Here is a 20806-nt window from a genome sequence, read left to right as displayed (position 1 = left end):
AGCGTGGATGTTGTAACCCCAAGCACGAATCCAGGCTGGGCGGAGGGTGGATGGAGAGCAGCCCTGAGGAGAAGGGCTTGGGGGTGTTGGTTGATGAGAAGCTCAACATGAGCCGGCAACGTGTGCTGGCAGCCCAGAAAGCCCCCCACACCCTGGGCTGCATGGCCAGCAGGGCGAGGGGGGGGGGTTCTGCCCCTCTGCTCCGCTCTGGGGAGACTCCCCACCGGTGCTGCCTCCAGCTCTGGGGCCACCAACATCAGAAGGACCTGTTGGAGTGGGGCCAGAGGAGGCCACAAAGATGCTGGGAGGTCTGGAGCCCCTCTGCTGTGAGGACAGGCTGAGAGAGTTGGGGTGTTCAGCCTGGAGAAGAGAAGGCTCCGGGGAGAACTTAGAGCCCCTTCCAGTCCCTAAAGGGGCTCCAGGAGATATGGGGAGGGACTCTTGATCAGGGATTGAGGTGATAGGACAAGGGGGTAATGGTTTTAAACTAAAAGAGGGAGATTTAGATCAGATATTAAGGAGAAATTCTTTACTCTGAGGGTGGTGAGACGCTGGAACAGGTTGCCCAGAGAAGCTGTGGATGCCCCATCCCTGGAAGTGTTCAAGGCCAGGCTGGATGGGGCTTTGGGCAACCTGGTCTAGTGGGAGGTGTCCCTGCCCATGGCAGGGGGTTGAAACTGACAATATTTAAGGGTCCCTTCCAACCCAAACCATTCTATGATTATGTGTTGGTAGTGCAGAGATGTCTAGAGGACAGGTCAGGATTGGGTCTGTCCTGCTGGGGGTTACACAGAAAACGAGGAAAAACAAACCCTGAGCCAAAGGACTGGCAGAGGGGGTCAAGCCATGGCTCCCTGTGTCAGCAGCTTCCCCGGGACATGGCTGTGCTGTGGGCCAGGGGAACACACTTGGTTCAGGGACTGGATGTCACTTGCTGCACAACCTTAATGTTAGGGACAAAATCCTGTCACAGCAAAGACATGGAGAAGCCGGAATCGCTCAGTTACAAACAAGCCTTTAATGAATTGGGCCGATCTTTAGAAGGTGTTTTTTCTTAGTTCCACAGCAGTTCATCAGCCACAGAGATGTTGGCAACCTGCGGCAGATTCTGATAGACCGTGTTCCAGAAGGTCACGTACCGGGTTCTCAGATTCTGCTTCACGGAGTTCTCGCTCAACTTGTTGTTGATTTCCAGGTAGTAACTGGCCTCATTGGTGTAGGGTGGCCAGTTAACAGGTACATTTGAATTCCCTTTGTTGGGATCACTGGGAAAAAACGAGAAATAGAAGTTCAGTTTTACCAGGGCAGCTTGTGGATGCAGCAAGGTTTGACAGGGACCCCACCTGCTCAAGTGAGGCTTTTAAGTGAGTGCAAAGAGAGAGTCTGACATTGTCAGAGGGAGTCAAGCAAAAGCAATTCTGCCTGCTAGGAGTGACTTGCCAACCTGCAGTCTCCTCCGCTGGTCCCCTCTAGCATTGACCCTAGCTGCAGACAGGGGCTTAATTCATGTCTGAACAGCAGAATTTGGAAACAAACATCACAATTAAGTTTAAGCAGAGTTCACAAGTTCTGGAAATGCTTCTGCTGTCTCCAGGTGTTCCCTGGATGAGGAGGACCCGGAGCAAACTCCACCACTGGGAGGCACAGAGCCAGGCTTGCAGCAGAATTACAGACAGAGGACACCCCGCTTTTGGGAATTGCTCCTAAGAAGTTAATAGGCAAAAGCAGCAGGTTGAAGTGCTGCAGCAAGCCCAAAATATGGAACTGGAATCACTCACCCTGTCCTGGCAAAGTTGGTCCAGTAAGCAATCATGGCACTTGAGACAGTCCTGTGCTTGGGCAGGTAGCCCAGGGGAGTGGCGAAGGGTTTCCCAAACACGTACTGCAGGTCATCAGCATGGTCTGCCCCTACCCAGCTTGGGTAGACGGGCATTCGGGATGGCTGGGAGAACAAGTAGCTGTATGTCTTGGCATTCCTGGGGAAATAAAATAGACTTGCTAAGCAGCTGCGGGTGGAGAGCAGAGAAAGGGGTGCAGATTCATAACCAGGCTCCAAATACTGGCAGAGATACAGCTTGGAAGACATTCACATACATCTAATGGGTGATCTCACGAGAAAACATCCTTCTGTCTGGGAATTTTTAACTTCCATTTCTGATTCTCACCCTAACCCTCATATCGTTCAACTGCCATGTCTCGTGGCATCAAACATTGCTAGGGTGAAGTCTGAAGTCTTTAGGAAGCAAACACTTATTTTAATGGAAATTTAAAACAAATTCCTAGCATGACTCCCTTTGCAGCATTAGAGAAACACTGCTTGTGCAAGCCACGTGTAAGTGTGTACTCAGTACCAAAAAGCCTGCTTCCTTCATGTTCATAACTCTTAACCCGCTCCTCAGCCCCTTGTGCTGGATAAGCAGCATTTCAGCCCCCAGGTGGGCTTTGGGCTCCTGCCAGGGCTGAGCTCCTCACCGGGCATTCTGCAGGTGCAGATTCAGTGCCCACTGTGTGGGAACCAGGAAGATGTAGTCAGTAATCAGGCCCACCACTGTCTTCTTCATGAGCTCCTGGCTTGGGCTGTCACCCCACGTTTGCGTGTAGATATTGTACGTCACGTTGGCTCCACGTTCACCTCTGTCCACAGTAAGTCCTTTGATCAAGTTATAGACCTCATCCCTGAAAAGACAAGTAATATCACCTAATTAGAGACCGGCAGCTTCAAGTGGGGCTGGCCTCATGGAAATGGATCTCAGCTCCTGTTGATGTTTACATCCAACCCTGTGGTCAGCAATGGTTTGTGGTGTAAAAGCCAGTGATTTCATTCCTAGTTTAGATGGAGGGCATGTGCTTCTCAGCTTTACCAGTGGAATAGCTTGTGGCCAAATTGACCACAACCTCCTTTTGTCCGCGAAGAGGAGTCTTACGGGATGGGTACCCAGCATGTCTGGTATGTACCTGCTCTGGACAGAGAGCATCAGGGCTGCCAAGCCTATCACTGGTGCTGAGTTCAGGAGCACCTTAAATATATATGAGGAGGCTTCCCCACTAGCTGGTCCTTTTTCTTGAAGGCTCTGGACTTGCCATCATATGCCCTAGGCACCCTGGCTCTGAGTGACATCCTGTTTTAAAGGTAGTGCCCTGTCCACTTGGGACAAAGTCCTTGGAGTTTGGGGGCTACATTAAAGATAAGGTTCCTCCTGTTAAAGGATATTTAAGAGCATCCTTCACTTACGCAGTGATTTTCACCAATGGGCGGTTGATTGCAGGTAAATCAATGCCAGCAAAGATGTGTCCATCCATGTCATTGACCCCAGCAATGTAGTCAATGTCAGCAGCATTGGCAAAGAGGTTCTCTGGCATGTCTGGGAGGAAGTCTCCATCGATGACAGGGGTGAGGGCCAGTGTGTGAACCAGTGGAGCTGCAGCAGGAGACAAAACCAGAGTCCATTAGGAGATGAGAAAAGACAGATGTGTGGCCTGACATATCCCATGGCTTGAGGAACTGTGAAAGGAATCGGCTGAGGTGAATGAGAGCTTGGGTAGTGACTTCATTGTGACCACAGGATCACGTTCAGTAAACCTCATGCCTGTAGGTGGGGGAGAGGAACTAGAGATCTGCCAGCCGAGTACCAGCAGGTAACATCAGCAATTCCTCTCCTTCTTTCCCCAGACTGTTCCCAAAAAGCCCAGCCAAAGGCAGGACAGAGCAGAATTTCCCCTGCCCACCTCATCTGGCTGCGCTCACTCATTGCCAGGACAGCCAGCTCGGGCCAGTGCAGCTGCACAGCAGTTGTTGGCCACTCTCTGTCCTGAGCAAGGCTAAACATTGGAGCTATTTACTAGGAGCATGAGGAGACCAAGCAGAGGAAAGTCTTCTTGGGAAAGAAATTCTCACAGGCAGCAAAAGCAGAAGCATTCCCTACCTGCTGTGAGAGTCCTACCCTCCACCCAGCGACTCAAATGAAAATAGCAGGGTTGTAGTCAATTCTTTTTGTTCGTAAGCTGTGTTCTGGAATTGCTCTTGGTGCTTTCACAGGAAAGAAAGCCCGAACAGCTGTTCTGGAGCCAAAGCATGGCTCTTGGCTAATTCCTCTGCCACCGCTGCCATTGCACAATGAACAGCGTTCATTCAGTGCAATGTGCACCTGCCCGCAGAAGGGCAACTGCAAGATCTCTCATTATTGTCCCCTTTCTGAAGGGCACAAGCACGGCTTCAACACTCCTGGCTATCACCCCACGGTTCTATCAAAGGCATGGTGAGCCCTAGGTGTGTAGGGGACCACAGTGCGGGCCGGGGAACTTACCGGGCAGGTTGGTCAGCTGCAGGTGGTAGGCCAGCGTCAGAGCTTTGGGGTCGGAGTTGCGCAGGCAGTTGGCCAAGGTGGTGGTGTCATCAATGGGGCAGCCCACCTTTTGTCCAAGCTGCAGGAGGAGAGAGAGAAACCTCCCAGCATTACCCTCTGAAGCAAGGCTTCATTACCAGCTTCACAGAGGCAGAGGCTGGTTTTATCTAAAAGCAGCGTGTTTCCAAAGCTCTGTGTTTGGCAGCACGGCTCCTGCTGAACCCCTTGCTAGTTATGCTCTTCTGTAGGGAATCCCTTTTTTTGTTTTCCGTTCCCTCAAGCAAGACTTGCACGTTACCTTTTTAGCCCAGGCGAGTGGGTCCTTCTGGATGGCCCAGCTGCAGAGACCGACGCCGCTCTGGCTGATGGCTCTCTTGAACAGGCCCTTGTTCTTTGGGGTCAATGTCTGTGGGGCAAAATAGAAACAAGAGGGTTTTGGGTACAAACTCCTGAAGAGCCCGTTGCCTGCCAGACCCAGCCGATCACCTCACAGCTTCTGCAGCAGGCCCAGGGAAGCCGCCAGCTCTCGTGCTATTTAACAGTCTCAGCACTTAAAGTTAAAAGGTGGTATGATGAGAAAAGAAGCAGAGTAGAGGGACATGGCAAGTAAATGCTATTTCACCAGAGGTCCCAAAAGCAAGGACAAATGCCTGCAGTGGTGAGACTGATTAAACTGAAGAAGGAGGAGTGGCTTTGAAGCCAAGAAGCTGAGCGTTGCTGTCCCCAGGCAGGAGAGGATGTTAATTGGGCAGCATGTGCAGAGGAAAGCGACGGAGTGCCCAGGGTACCATCTCTCCCATTTACATAGAAGAGAAGTGGCTCTGGTGGGATCCAACAAGGACAACACACCTGCAGGGAGACACTAACGGCACCGGCTGATTCCCCAAAGATGGTGATGTTTTCTGGGTCACCCCCAAAGGCCTTGATATTCCTCTTCACCCAGGCAATAGCCATGTGCTGGTCCTTCAGCCCGTAGTTCCCTGAGCAACAGAGAGCACCCACCATTGAGCAAGGGCACAGCAAAGCTGATAAACTGGGGACCCATTACGGGGCCCCCTGAAAAGGGAGCAGCTACAGTACCTGGCAAGTTTTCATCTCCAGTGCTCAGGAAGCCGAGGGGCCCCAGACGGTAGTTGATGGTCACTACGATCACATTGCCCCGCACAGCGATCTCCTCGCCATCATAGAGGTAGTTATTAAGGAAGTTGGCTCCCTGGCTCCCTCCTACAAGGAAGGCACCGCCGTATATCCAGACCATCACTGGCAAGTTGGTAGAGACTGGGAGATGAGGAAAAAAAGCGGTGTGAGCCACAACACGGCTAGAAGGCGCTGCCCATCCATCCCCATACCCACTCGCTGAGCATCGCTCCATCTGGGCATGAACAGACATGATGCTTTGCAATAGCCTATGGCCAAGAAAGTCCACACTCTGTAGAAGAGGCTGAAACTCCCAACAGGCTGGAGCTGAGGGACATTGGTTGACATGGCGCCTACCTTTCCCTCTGAAAATCAGTGCTCCTGCAGTTGCCCGCTATGGGAACATAGTTGCCAAGAGATGCTCCAGAGCAATTTGTCCACAAAAGGCAACTGAGAACTTCCTCCTCAGGTCTCTGCCAAGCACATACCCTGTCTCTTCCCTTGAGGGATCCAGATGTTCAGATAAAGACAGTCCTCGCTCCCGCGGACATCAGTTTGTGTGAGCTTCATCTGCATGCAGCGGTTTTTGAATTTTTTTGCCTGCAGTGTTCCTGAGAGGAGAAAGAGAAGACAGCAGGTCCTAGTTAGAGGTATCAACTCCATCCTTTGGTTGCAAGCTGTCTGCCCATCCATTCTCTCCTCTGTGAGTCCGGTATAGAAGCAGCAAAGCTTCCCCGGCCACTGTGACTGGTCTGAAGGAGAGACAAAGAGGGACCCTTTCACATAAGAACTAGCTCTGGAGAGCCGAGGCATGGAGAGGGGAGATGCAGGTGCCATGCTTTGGTTTTGTTACTTCATGTGGTTACTTGGGTTGCTTGGGAACACATAGACACAGACTCTCATACCCACCATGAGACTCAGAACATTTTCTTGGGGCTACTTAGTAGAGGAAAGTAGGCAACATCTTTGGCTTGTCAAGGATGGAAAAAAGAGAAAGAAGCGAAAATAAAACCCCAAACCAAAGGCATCCAAAAGTTAGATCTTACCATCCCAGCCAGGATGAGGTTGGGGGTCTTCCAGAGTCTTTGGAGGGGCAGCAAAGGGGATCCCTCTGAAGATGTCTACGTAATTCCCAAAGAGTCCCAGTTTTTTACTCTCGCCTTCCACAAAACCGCCCTCGGTGTGCACCACACCCAGCTACATGTGGTACAATTGAAAAGAGAAAAGCCATTGCACAGTCCTTCATGCCTCTGGCTTCCCCTCTTGCCAGCACACACACTTTGCCCTCCCCAGTCCCCCAGATGGACCCACTCACTACCCACCTTCCCCAGCTGTCCCTTTGGACCCTGGTGGAAAGCCCACATGGAACTGCTACTGGAGATGTGCTCATGCAGATGTCCTGCAGGCTGCCCTTTGGAGCAGACAAGCAGCAGCAATTCCCCTGCACTCCCAAAGACAAATGGCAGAAGGTGAAGACCTTCAGTCTCAAGATGTAAACTGGGCCAGACCTGACACAGAACTGTGCAGGAACTTTTGGAAAAAATGTTGGTGAGAGACTTTGCCATGTTTAGGGCAGGAAAACACCCTGCCTTGGCTGTCACCGTCGCTACAGACCAGATGTAGCAGGAGTTTGCTTATTCAGGCAGGAACAGGCAAAATATCTTGTAAATCCATAAGAAGGGCTTTTGTACTTACGGTTGCAGCCTGTGCTACCCCCAGGTAGCAGCACAAGGCAAAGCACAGGACCTCCCAGCGAGCCATGGTGACCGCGCACCTCAGGAGCCAGTCCCCAGGTGGGGACTCACACATATATAGCTACGGGTGCATCTGCGTGTCAATGCCATGACCCAGACCTGGCTTTAAGTAAACCAGGGGAGACTCTACACACTTGTCCTTCAGTAGGCTGAGGCCAAACTGTGGCTGAGGTAGACTGGCGTCACTGTGTGAGAGCCCTGCAGATGCTGCCTTTGTGGGCTGGATGCCAAACTTAAGGAAATATCTCAGTCTAACAAAACTCTAGAGAAAATAAAAAAATGCTGAAGCCTTGAGAAGCCTCACACAAGTGTGGGAGGCTGAAATCGTATTAGTCCATGCATTAGAGCATATAGTCGGCTACTAATGAGAAACCTTGCACTTGTAACACACTGGGGAATACACGAGACTTAGAAAATGTCAGCAGATCCTTAATCTCTGTGATGGGGTGATAACACTCCAGCCAACAATGGCAGACTAATGAGTGGAGATGTGATCTGATGTTAATGACTGGGTGCCAGCCCTGTCATGGACTTACTAGATGACCTCAGAAAGTCCTTTCCCTCACCTTACCCTCTGCAAAATCATAGCAGGGGAATCCTCTGTCCCAAAGTCTGAGACATAGCATCCTGCACAAGATGTAGAGCTGGGAACACCCAGGTGATGCTCCTTTGCTCTGCCTTGGACCAGCCCCAGACATCTACACAAGGGCAGATGTACAGGCTCACCATGTAATAGGCCAAATGTGGCACAAGAAGTTTCTGATACTGGCTTTTACTGCATTCTGAGACCAGACAGGATGGACTTCAAAGAGCTAAAATAATACTGAAACAATCGTGGAACTGAATACAGCAGTCTCAGTGGTGTCCACTGAGGCTTGTTATATCAGTCAGACTTTGGATTTGCCCGTCGTTATCCTCAGAAAAGAGACAATGTCCACCCAGCAGCCAGTCTACGCTCCAAAAGGGTTGGAGAGCACTGCAGAAGACACATCGAAAAATTCATTTTCAGAACACGGACAACTCTAAGGAAGAAAATTTCACAGCCCTCAGTGGCATTTCAGATACATGCCACTTACTCACTTTCCTGACATGACATTGTCATGCCTTGACAAATTTTTATCCCATCCATCATTTCAAGGGGAGCTGCAGCTGTTCAGGACACCAAAAATTCCTGTATCTCTGGCAGGATATGCCCTTCTTATTTGATAGATGAGAGAACAGAAAAAGCAAATGTGTGTTTTGCTAAGGGCAAAGGATAGCTGATATCCAACTGGAGTAGAGCCCAAAGGCCTGCATTCAGGTCCCTGGCGTAATTGCACAGGCCCGTATCTCACTTGTTAACAAGGTTAAACAGGAAACACAAACATAAAACCTTCAGAGAGGCCAACAGTAGTTACAACCACAACAATTTTCAGTGAGGTCTGCATGCCACAGTGAAGTGCTCAGCCCAGATCAGGACTAAGGCACGTAACTTCCTCAGCTCTTCCTCCACCTTTTTATCCACAGGGTTGGTGCACATTTTCTTCCAGGTCTGTACAGCAGCATCCAGGGGTTTAGTTGGGATTTCTTCATCATCAAAGTTCACAAAGATAGCGTTGTGCGGGCGACGGGCCCTGCTGAGGCCAATCAGGTTCTCACCAGACACCTGGGGGTTGTTGTATCCTTCCCTAAGAGAGAGGGAAAGGATCAGGTTTGCTTTCTGCCTGTGGCACACATGGATTTGGGGCCTTCACAGGAACGTGCGAAAATGAAAGCTTGTGCCACAGGTTTCAGAGGCGACTCAGCCATGTGAGGAATGGGTTGGTTTATCTTTGGCGGCACCTCCCTATGGATTTTGGAATCACATGCTGGTACCATAAAAGACTCTTGTGACACCATTGAGGAGAGAAAATTTAAGTTTAAAAAAATCAACCTGCAAAGCTACATCCAGTTGCCCAATGACAGAGGTCCCCTCTCCTACCCGACAGAAAACCCCTGGGTTTTTTCATTGTATGAAATGCATTTCCAGCACTGAAGACTTCACCCTCTGCACTTGCTCTACTGTGCTCAGTGGGGTCCAGGGACAAGGCAAGATGGAAATGCAGTTTAGATAATTTATTTTTTTTTCTTTTTAAGTGCCGATGAAGGACTACAGTGAGAAAATGAAACATGTTTCTTGTGGGAGATCTCACAGACTGTTCTTCTGGCAAAACCAGCTGTGGGCCAGGAGGGAACAGGTCCGGTGAGCGCGGTCGCAGGAACATATGGCATTGACTCCAGCCCACGGGAAGCAGGCAGAGAGCGGGGCTCACTGCACCCCACGCTGCATGTAGCGTTTGGGGGCTGGGGGGAGCAGTCAAATTCACCAGATCACCAGGTCCCCTCACCTGGGAAGTCCTCAAGCAGACTTTTGCTGCGCTTTCTGCTGCCTGGCAGTTTCTCAAGTGTGCCTGCCTCTATTGTGCCAAATCTGGAGGGATAAAACAGAACAGGGCAGCAGCTTAAACAGGTGAAGGTCTCTATCCCGTCTCCATCTCACCAACCAACTTCTCCCCGGTACCCGAGCTCCCCCCTTTCCCGTGGGTGCCCTGCACACAACCACTGAGGTTTGCCGGACAGCCCCAGCACTGCTGAGCCCCATGGACAGCCCCCCACCACCATGGAGTCCCTCAGTCAGGGGGTTTGGTGTGTCTGGGAGCATGTGTGTTGCTGTGTTGGTGTCACAGCCGCTGCTGTTCCCTCTGCTCGTCCCACAGGATGGGCAACGCGTGTGTTCATTCTGTGAGAGCTCGGGGATGGGGCAGAAGCAGAGCCCTCAGCCCCAAATACCCGGGAGCCAGGAGCCAGCTTCCCTCCCCAGAGCGATGAGCCTGGCTTAGAAATTGTGATTAAAAAAAAAAAAGAATTATATATTAGCTGTTTTCAGCCTGTAGGGTGCAGTAGTACCACATTTTCTTCTTAAAAACTGTAATTCCCTTGGCTCTGCCACTCAAGCTCTAAGAGCATACCTGATTATCGTTAGACAAGAAACCCCCAAACCTGTGAGAGCAGGTGGCAGCTCTGCACAGGGAAAGGCTTTAAAAGGAGGCAGCCCTGGAATTACTCACACATGGTTTAGATGGCATTAAGTCCCCGGGTGAGCTTGAGAGGAGGTCTTTGGGATTGTGCTGTGGTCGCTTCCTTGGTGTTTCCTAGGGAAGAGCAGTAGGCGCTGTAAGTACGTACACCAGAACCCTGCTCCCTCGGAGAGGGGGGAAGGAGGTTTTGTGAGCTGTAAGTTGTTGGTGGGGTGAATACATAAATGTTCACAGAGAATATACAAACCTATAGCAAGGTAAGTCAGTCCTGCTTAGCTGTCCTTTAGTGTCGAAATGTTGTTCCCTGTGCTGGTTAATGAGGTAAATCAGGAAGAGTGTAAAAGCAATATGAGACCAAAGTCAGCTTCACTTTATCCATCTGCAATACACAGTTCCCGGGCTCCTCTTCCTTTTCTGCTTATTTTTTGTGTTGCTTTTAGTCTAGTGGAAGGCTGTATCTGTCTCATGGATATCAGAGACCCACTGGGCTGAGAGACACCACAAACATGACATGAGCTCTCCATGAATTGCGTACACCTTTATTTTCATTAGGATTTCATGGCATTCTTGCAAGACTGGGCTCCGACTGGAGTGCCTGGGCTCAGTGCATTAGGGGAAATACTACATCTCCTAGTTAAGGTCTAGCTGAAGTTTCTTCTTTACTCTCTGTTCCATAGGCTGTGTACTAGGAGCTGTTAAGCTCCTACTGTGTTCCACCTCAGGAGTAGTTGCAGCAGGAAACAAAATGTTTATGAAAAAGGGCTATAATATATAAATATGATACAGTGGCCAAAACTGTGCAGGTTAAAACATTATTTCTAACTGTCCTCTGCTATGCCTTAGATACCAAATGACACAGAGCCTTTTTCAGGAACAGTGATGTTCAAAGTGCCTGATAATGGACTTCCAAACAATTGAAAATGTTGGTTACGGAGAGCAGAAACTCCTCTTAGAAGTAGTTTGCTTGGTGGAACTTTGTTCCAGTGTAAACCAGAATGGACTATGTGGCTCTCGGCTACACCTGTAAAAACCCCGTATCAGCCTGTGCAATACCCAGATACCAGAGGGCAGAATATGCTTCGTTTCCTTCCATGTTGTGTTCTCTTTTATTGTTAGCTTTGTTTTGTGGAGTAAAGACTCTAAATTACAGCCTTATTTTTTACATTATTATTGCCCCTCCTCCAAAACCAAGCCTTTGCCAGGCCTTTCAGTCCTTGGATCGTGCAATTTCACCAGTTTTTATCTCCCTCCTTTGAGCCGCAGTTTTTCCCCGCTCATCTTTGTAATCTGACATTGTGATTTGTTCACTTGTGTGCTTGTTTTTCTCCTTGAAGAAGATTTGCTGAATCATTGGGGAGGAGGCAAGAGCTCTAGAGGCAGCTGGTGGCCAGTGATAAAACCCCAGCCACATCCAGCCTTCAGGGTTTGCGGATGACAGCCCTTCAGTTGAAGGCCTGAGTCACATTCCCTTCCGAGCTAAGATTGCTGGGGACTTTGGGATTGAGGAAGTGGGGCCGAGGAGGTGGTGCACCAAAAATATAAATTATTGATCCTGACAACCACAAGGTTTGTGTTGTATCTCCTGCAAAATTTATAATGATGCTGTGAGAGAACATTCAGACTAGAGGCTAAATCCTGCCGACTGTTGCACACTGTGTCCCCTTCAGTGGGAACACATAGTTAAGAAGAGAGAGATTTGGGTTGAAATAGGTGAAGGTACGTAGTGGCTGTTTCCAGACACGCAGTAGGAAGGTGTAGTGTGAATAAAATGTGCCAGGGCTCCAAGGCATTCATGTGCCTGTTTATTTGGAACGGATGCACCAAATTCCACTGGCACAATTTATGCAGCTGTTTTCATCACAACGGGTCTGAATTTTGCCCAATGCCTAATGATTGAAATAAGAGCTGGAAGCTAAAACGCCTTGGTACATTTCTTAGGTCTTTCTAGATGATCTTTATGGTCCCTTCCAACTCTAAAAAATTCAGTGAAATTCACTCACTCTCTGTATGACCTTGAGTTACTTTCTCCCTGGCTCTTGGCTTCCTTGCAGTTAAACAGGGATGTTTCCATCTTTGTAGAACATTTTGAAATCTTTAGGCAGAATGTGCTATTTAAATGCAAAGTGTCATTGGTATTTCTGAGTCCTCCAACACCACTGCTGTGACACTATGCAGCGGGCACACAGATATGGCTCTCTTTCTTGCTAATAGTTTCCTTAAATTCCAGTTAAGATGGCAAACCTAAGCTGTTCCACGTGCATTTGCTCTGAAACCAAAGACCTTCTCCTGCTCTGTCAGCTCTGCCCTTAATGTAAAGCCCTAGAAAATCAGTTTTCTGCATATTTTTATTAGTATCTTCCAGTACTCAGAAATAAAATCTCACTAATAGTATGTGAAACTTTTCCTAAGAACAGTTTTAACTTGGGATGTTCTACTTAAGTTATACTTCAATGAAGTAAGATAGAAGGTTGGTTAAGAAACAAGACTTGAAAGTCCAGGTGACCTAAGCTCCATTTCTAGTTGTCCTACTCAAATTTGGGCAAATATTTTTAAAGTGAAAAATGCATATCATGTTGGCAGGTCACAATGCAGAGACTTTGACTTGAAGCTTTATGCATTTTCTATGGAATTTCCTTACGATGATAGGTGCTGTTCCAGTGTAAGGTGACTGTGCATGTGGAGCAACTCTAGCTCGCTCTTAACTGTAGATCTCAGAAGATGTCTGTATTATCCCTGCTTTGCAGATGGGAAAGCTGAGACATAGAGAGGGATAATGACTGGCTTGGGTCAGCTGGCAATGACAAAGCCAGGAATACAATCCTTCTTTGAGTCTCATCTTTAGCATTCTCCATGATGCTCCAATGTCAGAAAATGCAGCTGTGGTTCCTGGACTCTCTTTTCTAGGTGGTGTGCACTGAGCCTGACTGATTTACAGTCAAGCTACTACAAGCTGGGTCTAAATAAGGAGCTGGGGCAGGGATGTCTGACTGACATGCTGGTTCACCATGTCCACACTCTCAGGATGGGGCCCTTTCAAGAACAGGAATGCTCCATCATCTCTGACTTCCCCTTCCCCAACTGAGACAAGAGATAACTTCTATTTTATAAAGAGAAGAAACCAGCGGATTTGACCACTGCCAAAAATCCCACCAAACCTTCTAATATAGAAGGGCCTGGGATGTAAGATAAAGTCCCATTGCCTTAAAATTATTCAAGAGGAAGGCAGAATCAATGGGGTAGGGTTTTTTGACTCATTCTTCATGAGGAAGCCTTGAACTTTAGAGTTGTGTTGCCAGTGCTGAGTGTGGCTGTTGTACTTGGAACTTGCTTAGGAACCCTTGAAGCACAGAGGAATTAAACAGTTTAGAGGTTGCTCATGGACTGGAGAGGAGTAGATTATGGGTTGGAGCAGAAACAGCTGTGAGAAACTTGGCCTGAGAGTGGTGCAGAAACCACAGGGGTGTGACCCATCTCATGTAACTCTAGATGTCTACAGATTAACTAGAGATGTCTCCCTTTCTCTTCAGTGAGAGAAGTAGGTGTGTTGAAGGCATGACTTTTGTCGTATTTTAGATATGGGCTTTAGGAGGAGCTGAATAACTCCCTAGATATGTTACTTACCAGTAAGGAGGCCTTTGAGTGACTAGCTCACATTGGAGCTAACCCGGCTGACTTTGCTGCTGCAGAAGGTTTCCTGCCTCATATCCCTTGGAGGACTTGGGACAGCATTTGTGCCCAGGCAGCCAAGTGTGAACGCGTCCTCCCAGCACAGGGTCAGGGCTTGCACTGGGGTCAGCTCTCAGTAAAATCCCCTGATATATGCAGCTTGAACCCAGCCAAAGACCCAAAGGTGAGCGGGATGCAGGATGACAGCTGTCCGTAGGGTCTAAATGAGCAGTGACCTGAAAACAGCATGGTTTGACAGACTGAAGAAACACAGTGTGGTGAAGCTGCTGATCTTACCCCGGTTCTGTCCTGTGTGGCACATCCTCGGCAGGGAACCCAAGTAGAGGGTGTGCTATGCAGGAATCTTGTATTGCCCACCTTGTTGTGGCTGAGGTATGCAGATGGGGAGCTTGCACAGGCTGCACTTGTCCAGGGAGCTCACACGAACATGTGAGACACTCTCTGCTACAACCTTCAGCTGTATTGATTTGGTTATTGCTGCCCCAGTAGTAGGTGCAAAGGGGTATTTGTTGGCCCATACTTTTGCAGCTCAGATGAGAACAGTCAGGTTTTTCCTCTTCTATTCACTTAGGGTTTTTTTTTTTATTATTTTTCAGAAACAGTATAGGGAAAACAAAGCAATTATCTGTACGCCAAAACTTAGTGACTAGTGTTATTTTGAAATGCTAGATTCCCCTCCCAAAGCTGGGGAAGGCAGCAGTGGGGAGAGCTGCTGCTCTGGGCACTGAGCAGGAGCAGCTCACTCCGTGAGCATCTGAATTGCTTGCTGTAAATCTGACTCCCTGCTGGGCAATGTTCTGAAGAAAACCTGCCCCATGCCTTCCCTCAGGCCCCTGTGTTCACATTTGCATCTCTCATGCCGCACTTACCATGGTGGTTTGCATGGATGGGGGCTCCCTGTTGATGCCTGGGTGGCAGAGTGAAGGGCTGACAGGCCTTTCCTGCCAATCTGTCTGTTGTTCAGATGAAGTGGTTGGAAAGTGCTCGCTCTCCAGTTCCCTCTTTGGCTCAGGCACTCCGATAAGGCATGGGCTGTCCTATCTTGCCCTGGGAGCTGTTCCTCCTCCCTAACAGGCTCACTTCGCCGGCTGACAGTTAGCAGCCGGCAGTGCTTGATAAACTTATCAGACCAAAGCTGAGCCCAGTGCACGCTCAGCTCCTCCCCAGCCTCAGATTTCCCCATTCCTGGGGACTCTGTGCTCTCTACCCGCCTTGCCATCTGGTATGGTGAACGCAGATCACCCTTGGGCCAACAGGTCAAAATCAGCCCAAGGACCAGATTGCAAAACGCTTGTATCGAAGCAACACCTTTAAAATGAGGGTGTCAAGTGGGATGTTCGTAGCATCCATATCCAGCTCTGTCTCTCTCCCTGGAATTTTATTCACCAGTGGAAATGCTGCTCATATCTGGTGTATCCTCTCTCTGTTTCTGCTCACCCTGTTTCTCCGCTCACTTGGCAGTTTAGCGCTTTAAATGTAGCGGTCTCGCTGTGCACGCTTGGAGGATTTCTTTCTAAGCCAGTTAGAGAATTAGGTTGCTTTGCTGAATTAAGTTTCTATCACTCGTTATTAGTATCGCAGTAGCACTTAGGCGTTCCAGCTGAGATCAAGACTCCATTGTGCGTGGTGCTGTATGTAAAAGATAAGGAGGGGCAGTCCTGTTCCTGACTATCTTACCGTTGAAATAAACAAGTGAGATGAAGGGGGGAGAGGGAATTATTATCCTTCTCTCGCAGATGGGGCGAAGCTTTCTGTGAGCTTTGTAGTGCGCTGAACAACTTCAGAAATCCAGTGCTCATGTCTTGCCAGAGCTCATGCAGGAAACGTATGGCAGATCTCAAGTCTCAGTTCAGGGTTGCAGCCTTAAGACCAGTGTGTGTCCATGGTGACTGTTAGTTGAAAGGTGGTGGGTCAGGAACTCTGCAAGGATCTGCATTTTCTTAGGTCTCATCCAGCACAGAGGCAACCGACTGATTTAACTATCCTTGAATAATTTTGGTGTGGCTGTTCTGGGTTGTCTCCTCTGTGTGCACATGCTATTCCAGGGCAAAAGTGGGAAAACATCTCCGCTTTGTGAGCGGAATAAGTGATAAAAAATTGCTTGTGGTGGTACTTTTTTTATTCTGTAGCAGCTTTGCAGGTCAAGCTCCCTATCTGTTCCCAGGTTAGGCAGGCAGGAATGTTCACAAGGAAACATGCTTATGCAGCTCTTTTTGGGAGATTCTCTAGAGGCTTCAGGTTTCTCCTTGTACTGTGCTGATGGGTTAGAACGAACCTGCTGGTGTGTCCCCACCACCTACAACTGTGTGGCCCTGTGGGAATGACCTGCTGTGAGGGCAAGCAACTCTGCTTTTATCTTTTGTTCACTGAAAACGTTTTCTCGTGAAGTCTAAGGCGGGAAGCAACTGGACTCAACATTTTTTTTTTTTTTTCTTTTTTTCCCCAACACAACCCAACTTTTAGGCCTTCCCTAACCATTGCCAACACACCATGAAAACTTCAGGTATTTGTCTTCTCCACCTGTGGAGGTTAATACAACCTGAGGATAAGCTCCAGTGTAATGCTGTGCTAGCTGGGAATACACCTCTGCTTCCTGCAGGTGTCCTGTGGCTCTGTCTTCATTAGGAAGAGAAAGATGCATCCCGTGTCCAAACTTAAATCCATCCTTGATCTGGGGTGCTGCTCGCAGCACCTGAAGGCTGTCTGGAAGACACGGAGGCACCTCTCTCCTTCTGACAGATGCCCAGGGTTATTGCTTTGCATATTCTTCATTTGCTAAACAAAACAGCCCAAAGACCAGGATTTTCTTTCCCTGGCAATAAAGGGAAGAAGGTGTGAAGAGGACTGGGGAAGTGCAGGATACAGGGCGGGCTCAGAGAGAGGCAAAAACAATCAGCTCTTTCTTCTGCCACAAAGATTGGTTGAGATTTTGTTTTTTGTTATCTGTTTCCTTGATTGACCAACCAGAATGTTTTTTTGATGCAAGGGGAGATGGTGGGAAAGGGGTTGTTTTCAGAGCGGTCAGAACTGGGGAGGATTTGCATGTTTGGAGAGCAAGGCCAGGTGTGTTTGGAGTTGGTGGCAGCCAAGGCCTGATCCTGAAGGGTGCTGAGCATCCTTGGATACCTGTTGTGTGGATTCAGTGGCTCCAAGGATGAGGGAAGCCCTTTGCCCGCTCCGTGCAGAAGGCCTGCCCATGGCTGGGGCTGTGTTGGGGGTGGAAGGCTCTCCCTCAGCCAGTGTGGTGAGGTTTGGGCAATGCCAGATCTGCTTCCTTCCCTGCTCCTTCACCTGCATTCCCAGAGCTTCAGGCACCACAGATGAGAGCCCCGGGCTACTCCTAAGCAGAGCCAAGCTGGGTCCCTCCATCCTCTTCCTTGGGAGACGGCTCTCCCTGGTCAGGGATTGCAGTGAACAAGGGGCTGTGGGGGCTCTGCCTTGTTTTTTCTTTGGGCTGCTGACATCCGCAGTGCTAAAGGAAGCACAGTGCTCGGGCAGCGTTGCCCAGGGGGTCTGAAAGTGGCACCTTGTTACTCCAGGGGAAGAAACCGTAGTGCCTTAGTGGAAAACTCTACAAGTTAATTCCCTGTCCTCTTCCTCCCTTCTCAGGTCACCTCCTGACTCTGGCCCTAGTGTCTCGCTGGTGCCTTTGCCAGCTGGCCTCCATCCACAGCCTGTGTTTCTGGAGATATGCTCCCAGTGCCTGTGGGAGTGGGTCAGCCTGCCCCCCCCCGGTGCTGCTTTGGCCATGGATATGTTTTTCCTGAGCGTGGCTCTGCAGCAGCATGCTGCCTAGGGCCACCCCAGCGTGTTTCTCTACTCGCTGCCCATCCACCTAAAGCAGTCCCTGCATCTCCTGGGGATGTGCTCACCAGGCTCCTCACAAATGTAAGGGTAAGGCTGACACCGTCTCCTCCAGTGTAACTGCTCTTCAGTAGTCTCTGTGCTCAGTAATCCCAATGATGGTGAAAGCAGGTGCCTGCCCTTGAGTCCTGGGGAAACAAAAGACGGGACTGGGGTGGTCTGTGCTTTCTTGGGAAGGAGAAGCAGGCTGGAGAAGCATAGCCTTAGGACAGAAGACCCCTGCCACCCGTTGAAGGTTATACCTCCTCTGTACCATGGAAATCAAAGATAGGAATGAAAATCTAATGGATACAGCAGCCCTTGTTCAGCAGGCTCAGAAGAACCAGCTGTCTGATTTGTTTTTATGAGTGGTTTTCCAGGCAGACTTGCCATGGTGCCGATCAGTGTGTGCCAGCACTTCCCTCCAGAATGACCAAAACTGGGGAGGTTCAGATGAGTCAGACACACCTGCTGTCCCCGGGACACAGACGGGGAGCTCCGTGCTGGTGTGTTTTGGGGCTGGAGGGTATTTGCTCCCAAGCAGTTCAGATGCTGACAAGCTCTTTAAATATTTCTGTTCACAGATTTGTGGAGGACAAGGGGAGTAACAATCACAGTTTGCATTTTTGGCAGCAGTTTTAATAAGCTGAAGTGACTTTACTTTGAGTAAGGCTTGTACATGTGTGAGAGTGTTCATGTGTGTTTGTATCTGGTGTAACGGTCAGGACCTGACAACCGGTTCCCTAAGCCCAGTTCTGTCACAGGTTATACCCCTCCCCTGCAGTCCCTGCCCTGACCGGGTTCTGGCTTTACCCAGGAAAGGACAGCAGAATTTTAACAGGGTTTTGGTAACACCGTCTATCTGGTGTGGTTGTAGCTGCACAGCCCTCTTGCTCCTGTGTGGAGCTCTGCACCAACCTGTCTGTGACAATGAATGTCCCCTGATCCCAGACTCTGAGCGTTGTTCATGGCTGTTCTGTAGCCAACAGGCCCCAGCTCCCCAAATTTTCCTTCTTTCACTTCTAAGTTTGGGACCCCTGTTCCTGATGGGAGCCCTATTCTGCACGTGAATTCCCATTTTGTTTTCACTTGTGTGTGTTGGAGCCCCAGGGCAGGAGCTAACTTTATGGGGCTACACTGTTCTTGCTCCCTTCTCCTTTCCCCTGTGTCTCCAGAGCCAAGTATGAGCCTTTCCTGAAATGGATGTTTTTAACATGAAATACACTGTGTTAGCCCAGTTACTGAGAGGGAACAGATTTATCGGATAGATCCCAGCAGGCCTGTACATGTTCTCACTGTCTGGTATAGTGCAATAAAAATATACATTAGAATAAGTATAAATACATATTTACAGTGTACAAGTGAAGCCAGGAGTACAGACTCTGTTTTGAGCTTCCAGAGTGCATATTAGTGACTGACAGCTTAGGCACAGCATAAAACAGGGGCAGGGACATTTTAGGTCTTAGGAGAATAACTTTGGATTCACAGCAGTGTAACTGAGGGCAGGACAGAGCTCTTCTCTCCTGGCAATAAATGGATTTTCCACTTGGACCGTTTCTTCTTTGCCCATGATGGCAGCCTTCCTTTGTAAGCATTTGGGTAGTGCCACAGCCTGTTCTCCAGGCTACTTCTCACCGGTGTCATTGTCCAAGGCCACGTGTTCAGAGGTGGGCTGTGCGCTGCTACAATGCCCCACTTAACTGAAAGCACTTGTCTTTTTAATGCTATGATAGTACTTTGTCCTTCCTCTCAAGAACTCCAGGGACTCTACAAACCTGAGTCAATGACTCCACATCAGCAGGAGGGGTGGAGAAATAAAAAGCCCAGTGCAGTGACTTGCCAAAGGTATCTAGTGTTGGAGGGGAACTGGCTCTTACTTGTTCCAGTCCTTTGCTTCAAGCCCTAGACCTGGCAGAAGGAGGAAATACCACTGTTCTGTTTGTATAATATTTGTAAGGTACTTGCATGCTACACCAGTGTGTACAGGTTGGGTCACTTCCTCCTTTAAGAGAGTGGCCAGAAAGCAGAACTCCAGCCCTTGACATTGATATCCAAGGGCCATTCCTGACCATGCAGTGACACAGGATTGCCCAGGACAGCTCTAAGTCGGTACGTCCAGCATGTAGTGAAATACCGTGGGACATACCAGCCTGGATTCTAAGAGGAGCCAGTCTCTCTCACTTGGTACTGAGGCATGCGGTTTATTAGCTTATACCTAGTGGTGTGGCATGGCTCTTCCTGGAGCTTGCTTGGTTGCCACTAACCCAGGGATCTCTGCAGCATGGTGCATATGAGGAATGCCATTTAGAGACCCCTCTTAGCAGCTAGGGATAGGAGCTGTTTTTTCAGTATTTTTCCCTCCCACTCCAAGCTAAAAATACAACGCAGTTAACTTGTCATTTGATCATGGTAAATGCTCTGCTGAAAGAAAATGACTTTAGGTGCCTGTTGCCAGAATTTATGACCTCGGCAAGTCTCTGCAGAAGGGCTGTCTAGGTTGAACACAGCTCACTGAATGCAATTTATTTGCATGCCCTAGCCTTATCTTCCTAATCATCAAAGCAGAGCGTGGTTATGGTACTAGCTTAGCACAGATTGCTGCCAGTAGCCCAGGGGTTCCCACCTCACTGCTGGTCAGTCTGATGAACCGGATTCTGCACATGGTGTAAATCCAGAGTAATAGTGACCTTAAAGGAATTCCTCTGGATCTGTGTTTGGTGATGTCAGATCTGGGCTGGTATGTGTTGTAACTGAAAAGCAAGAGCTCCCAGAGGTTTCTTTGTCACCTACTGGGATGTGCAAGGCCCTGGGGTGCCAGAACACCAGAGCCAATGACATGGCTTTGCCAGTCTCCAGGGCAACATAGGACACTATATGAGCTTTACGAGGTGGGCAACTCCATGCTGGATGGAGATGCTGGGGAGAGTCATCTTCCCTGGAGCGTACACTGGCAGCAGGAGCTCCAGCAAAGACCTGGAGCCATCCC

At 49.2% G+C, this 20806-nt stretch overlaps 1 protein-coding gene across 1 annotated transcript; it reads right to left on the bottom strand.

The window, feature by feature from the left end:
- Nucleotides 1–996: 996 nt before the first annotated feature.
- On the bottom strand, nucleotides 997–7241 carry CEL (carboxyl ester lipase). Its single transcript, XM_074161205.1, has 11 exons — nucleotides 7176–7241; nucleotides 6527–6677; nucleotides 5969–6091; nucleotides 5424–5621; nucleotides 5193–5323; nucleotides 4642–4749; nucleotides 4305–4422; nucleotides 3233–3419; nucleotides 2473–2676; nucleotides 1779–1976; nucleotides 997–1265 (listed from the first exon to the last, which is right to left on the bottom strand). Exons 1-11 carry the CDS (start codon nucleotides 7239–7241, stop codon nucleotides 1055–1057), a joined length of 1695 nt encoding a protein of 564 aa, XP_074017306.1. The 3' UTR covers nucleotides 997–1054.
- Nucleotides 7242–20806: the final 13565 nt, after the last annotated feature.

Source organism: Numenius arquata, chromosome 19, assembly GCF_964106895.1.
Source record: "Numenius arquata chromosome 19, bNumArq3.hap1.1, whole genome shotgun sequence".
In the NCBI taxonomy this organism is placed as follows: domain Eukaryota; kingdom Metazoa; phylum Chordata; class Aves; order Charadriiformes; family Scolopacidae; genus Numenius; species Numenius arquata.
Note: the sequence above shows the minus strand (reverse complement) of the source record. Positions and strands in the feature narration are given on the sequence as shown.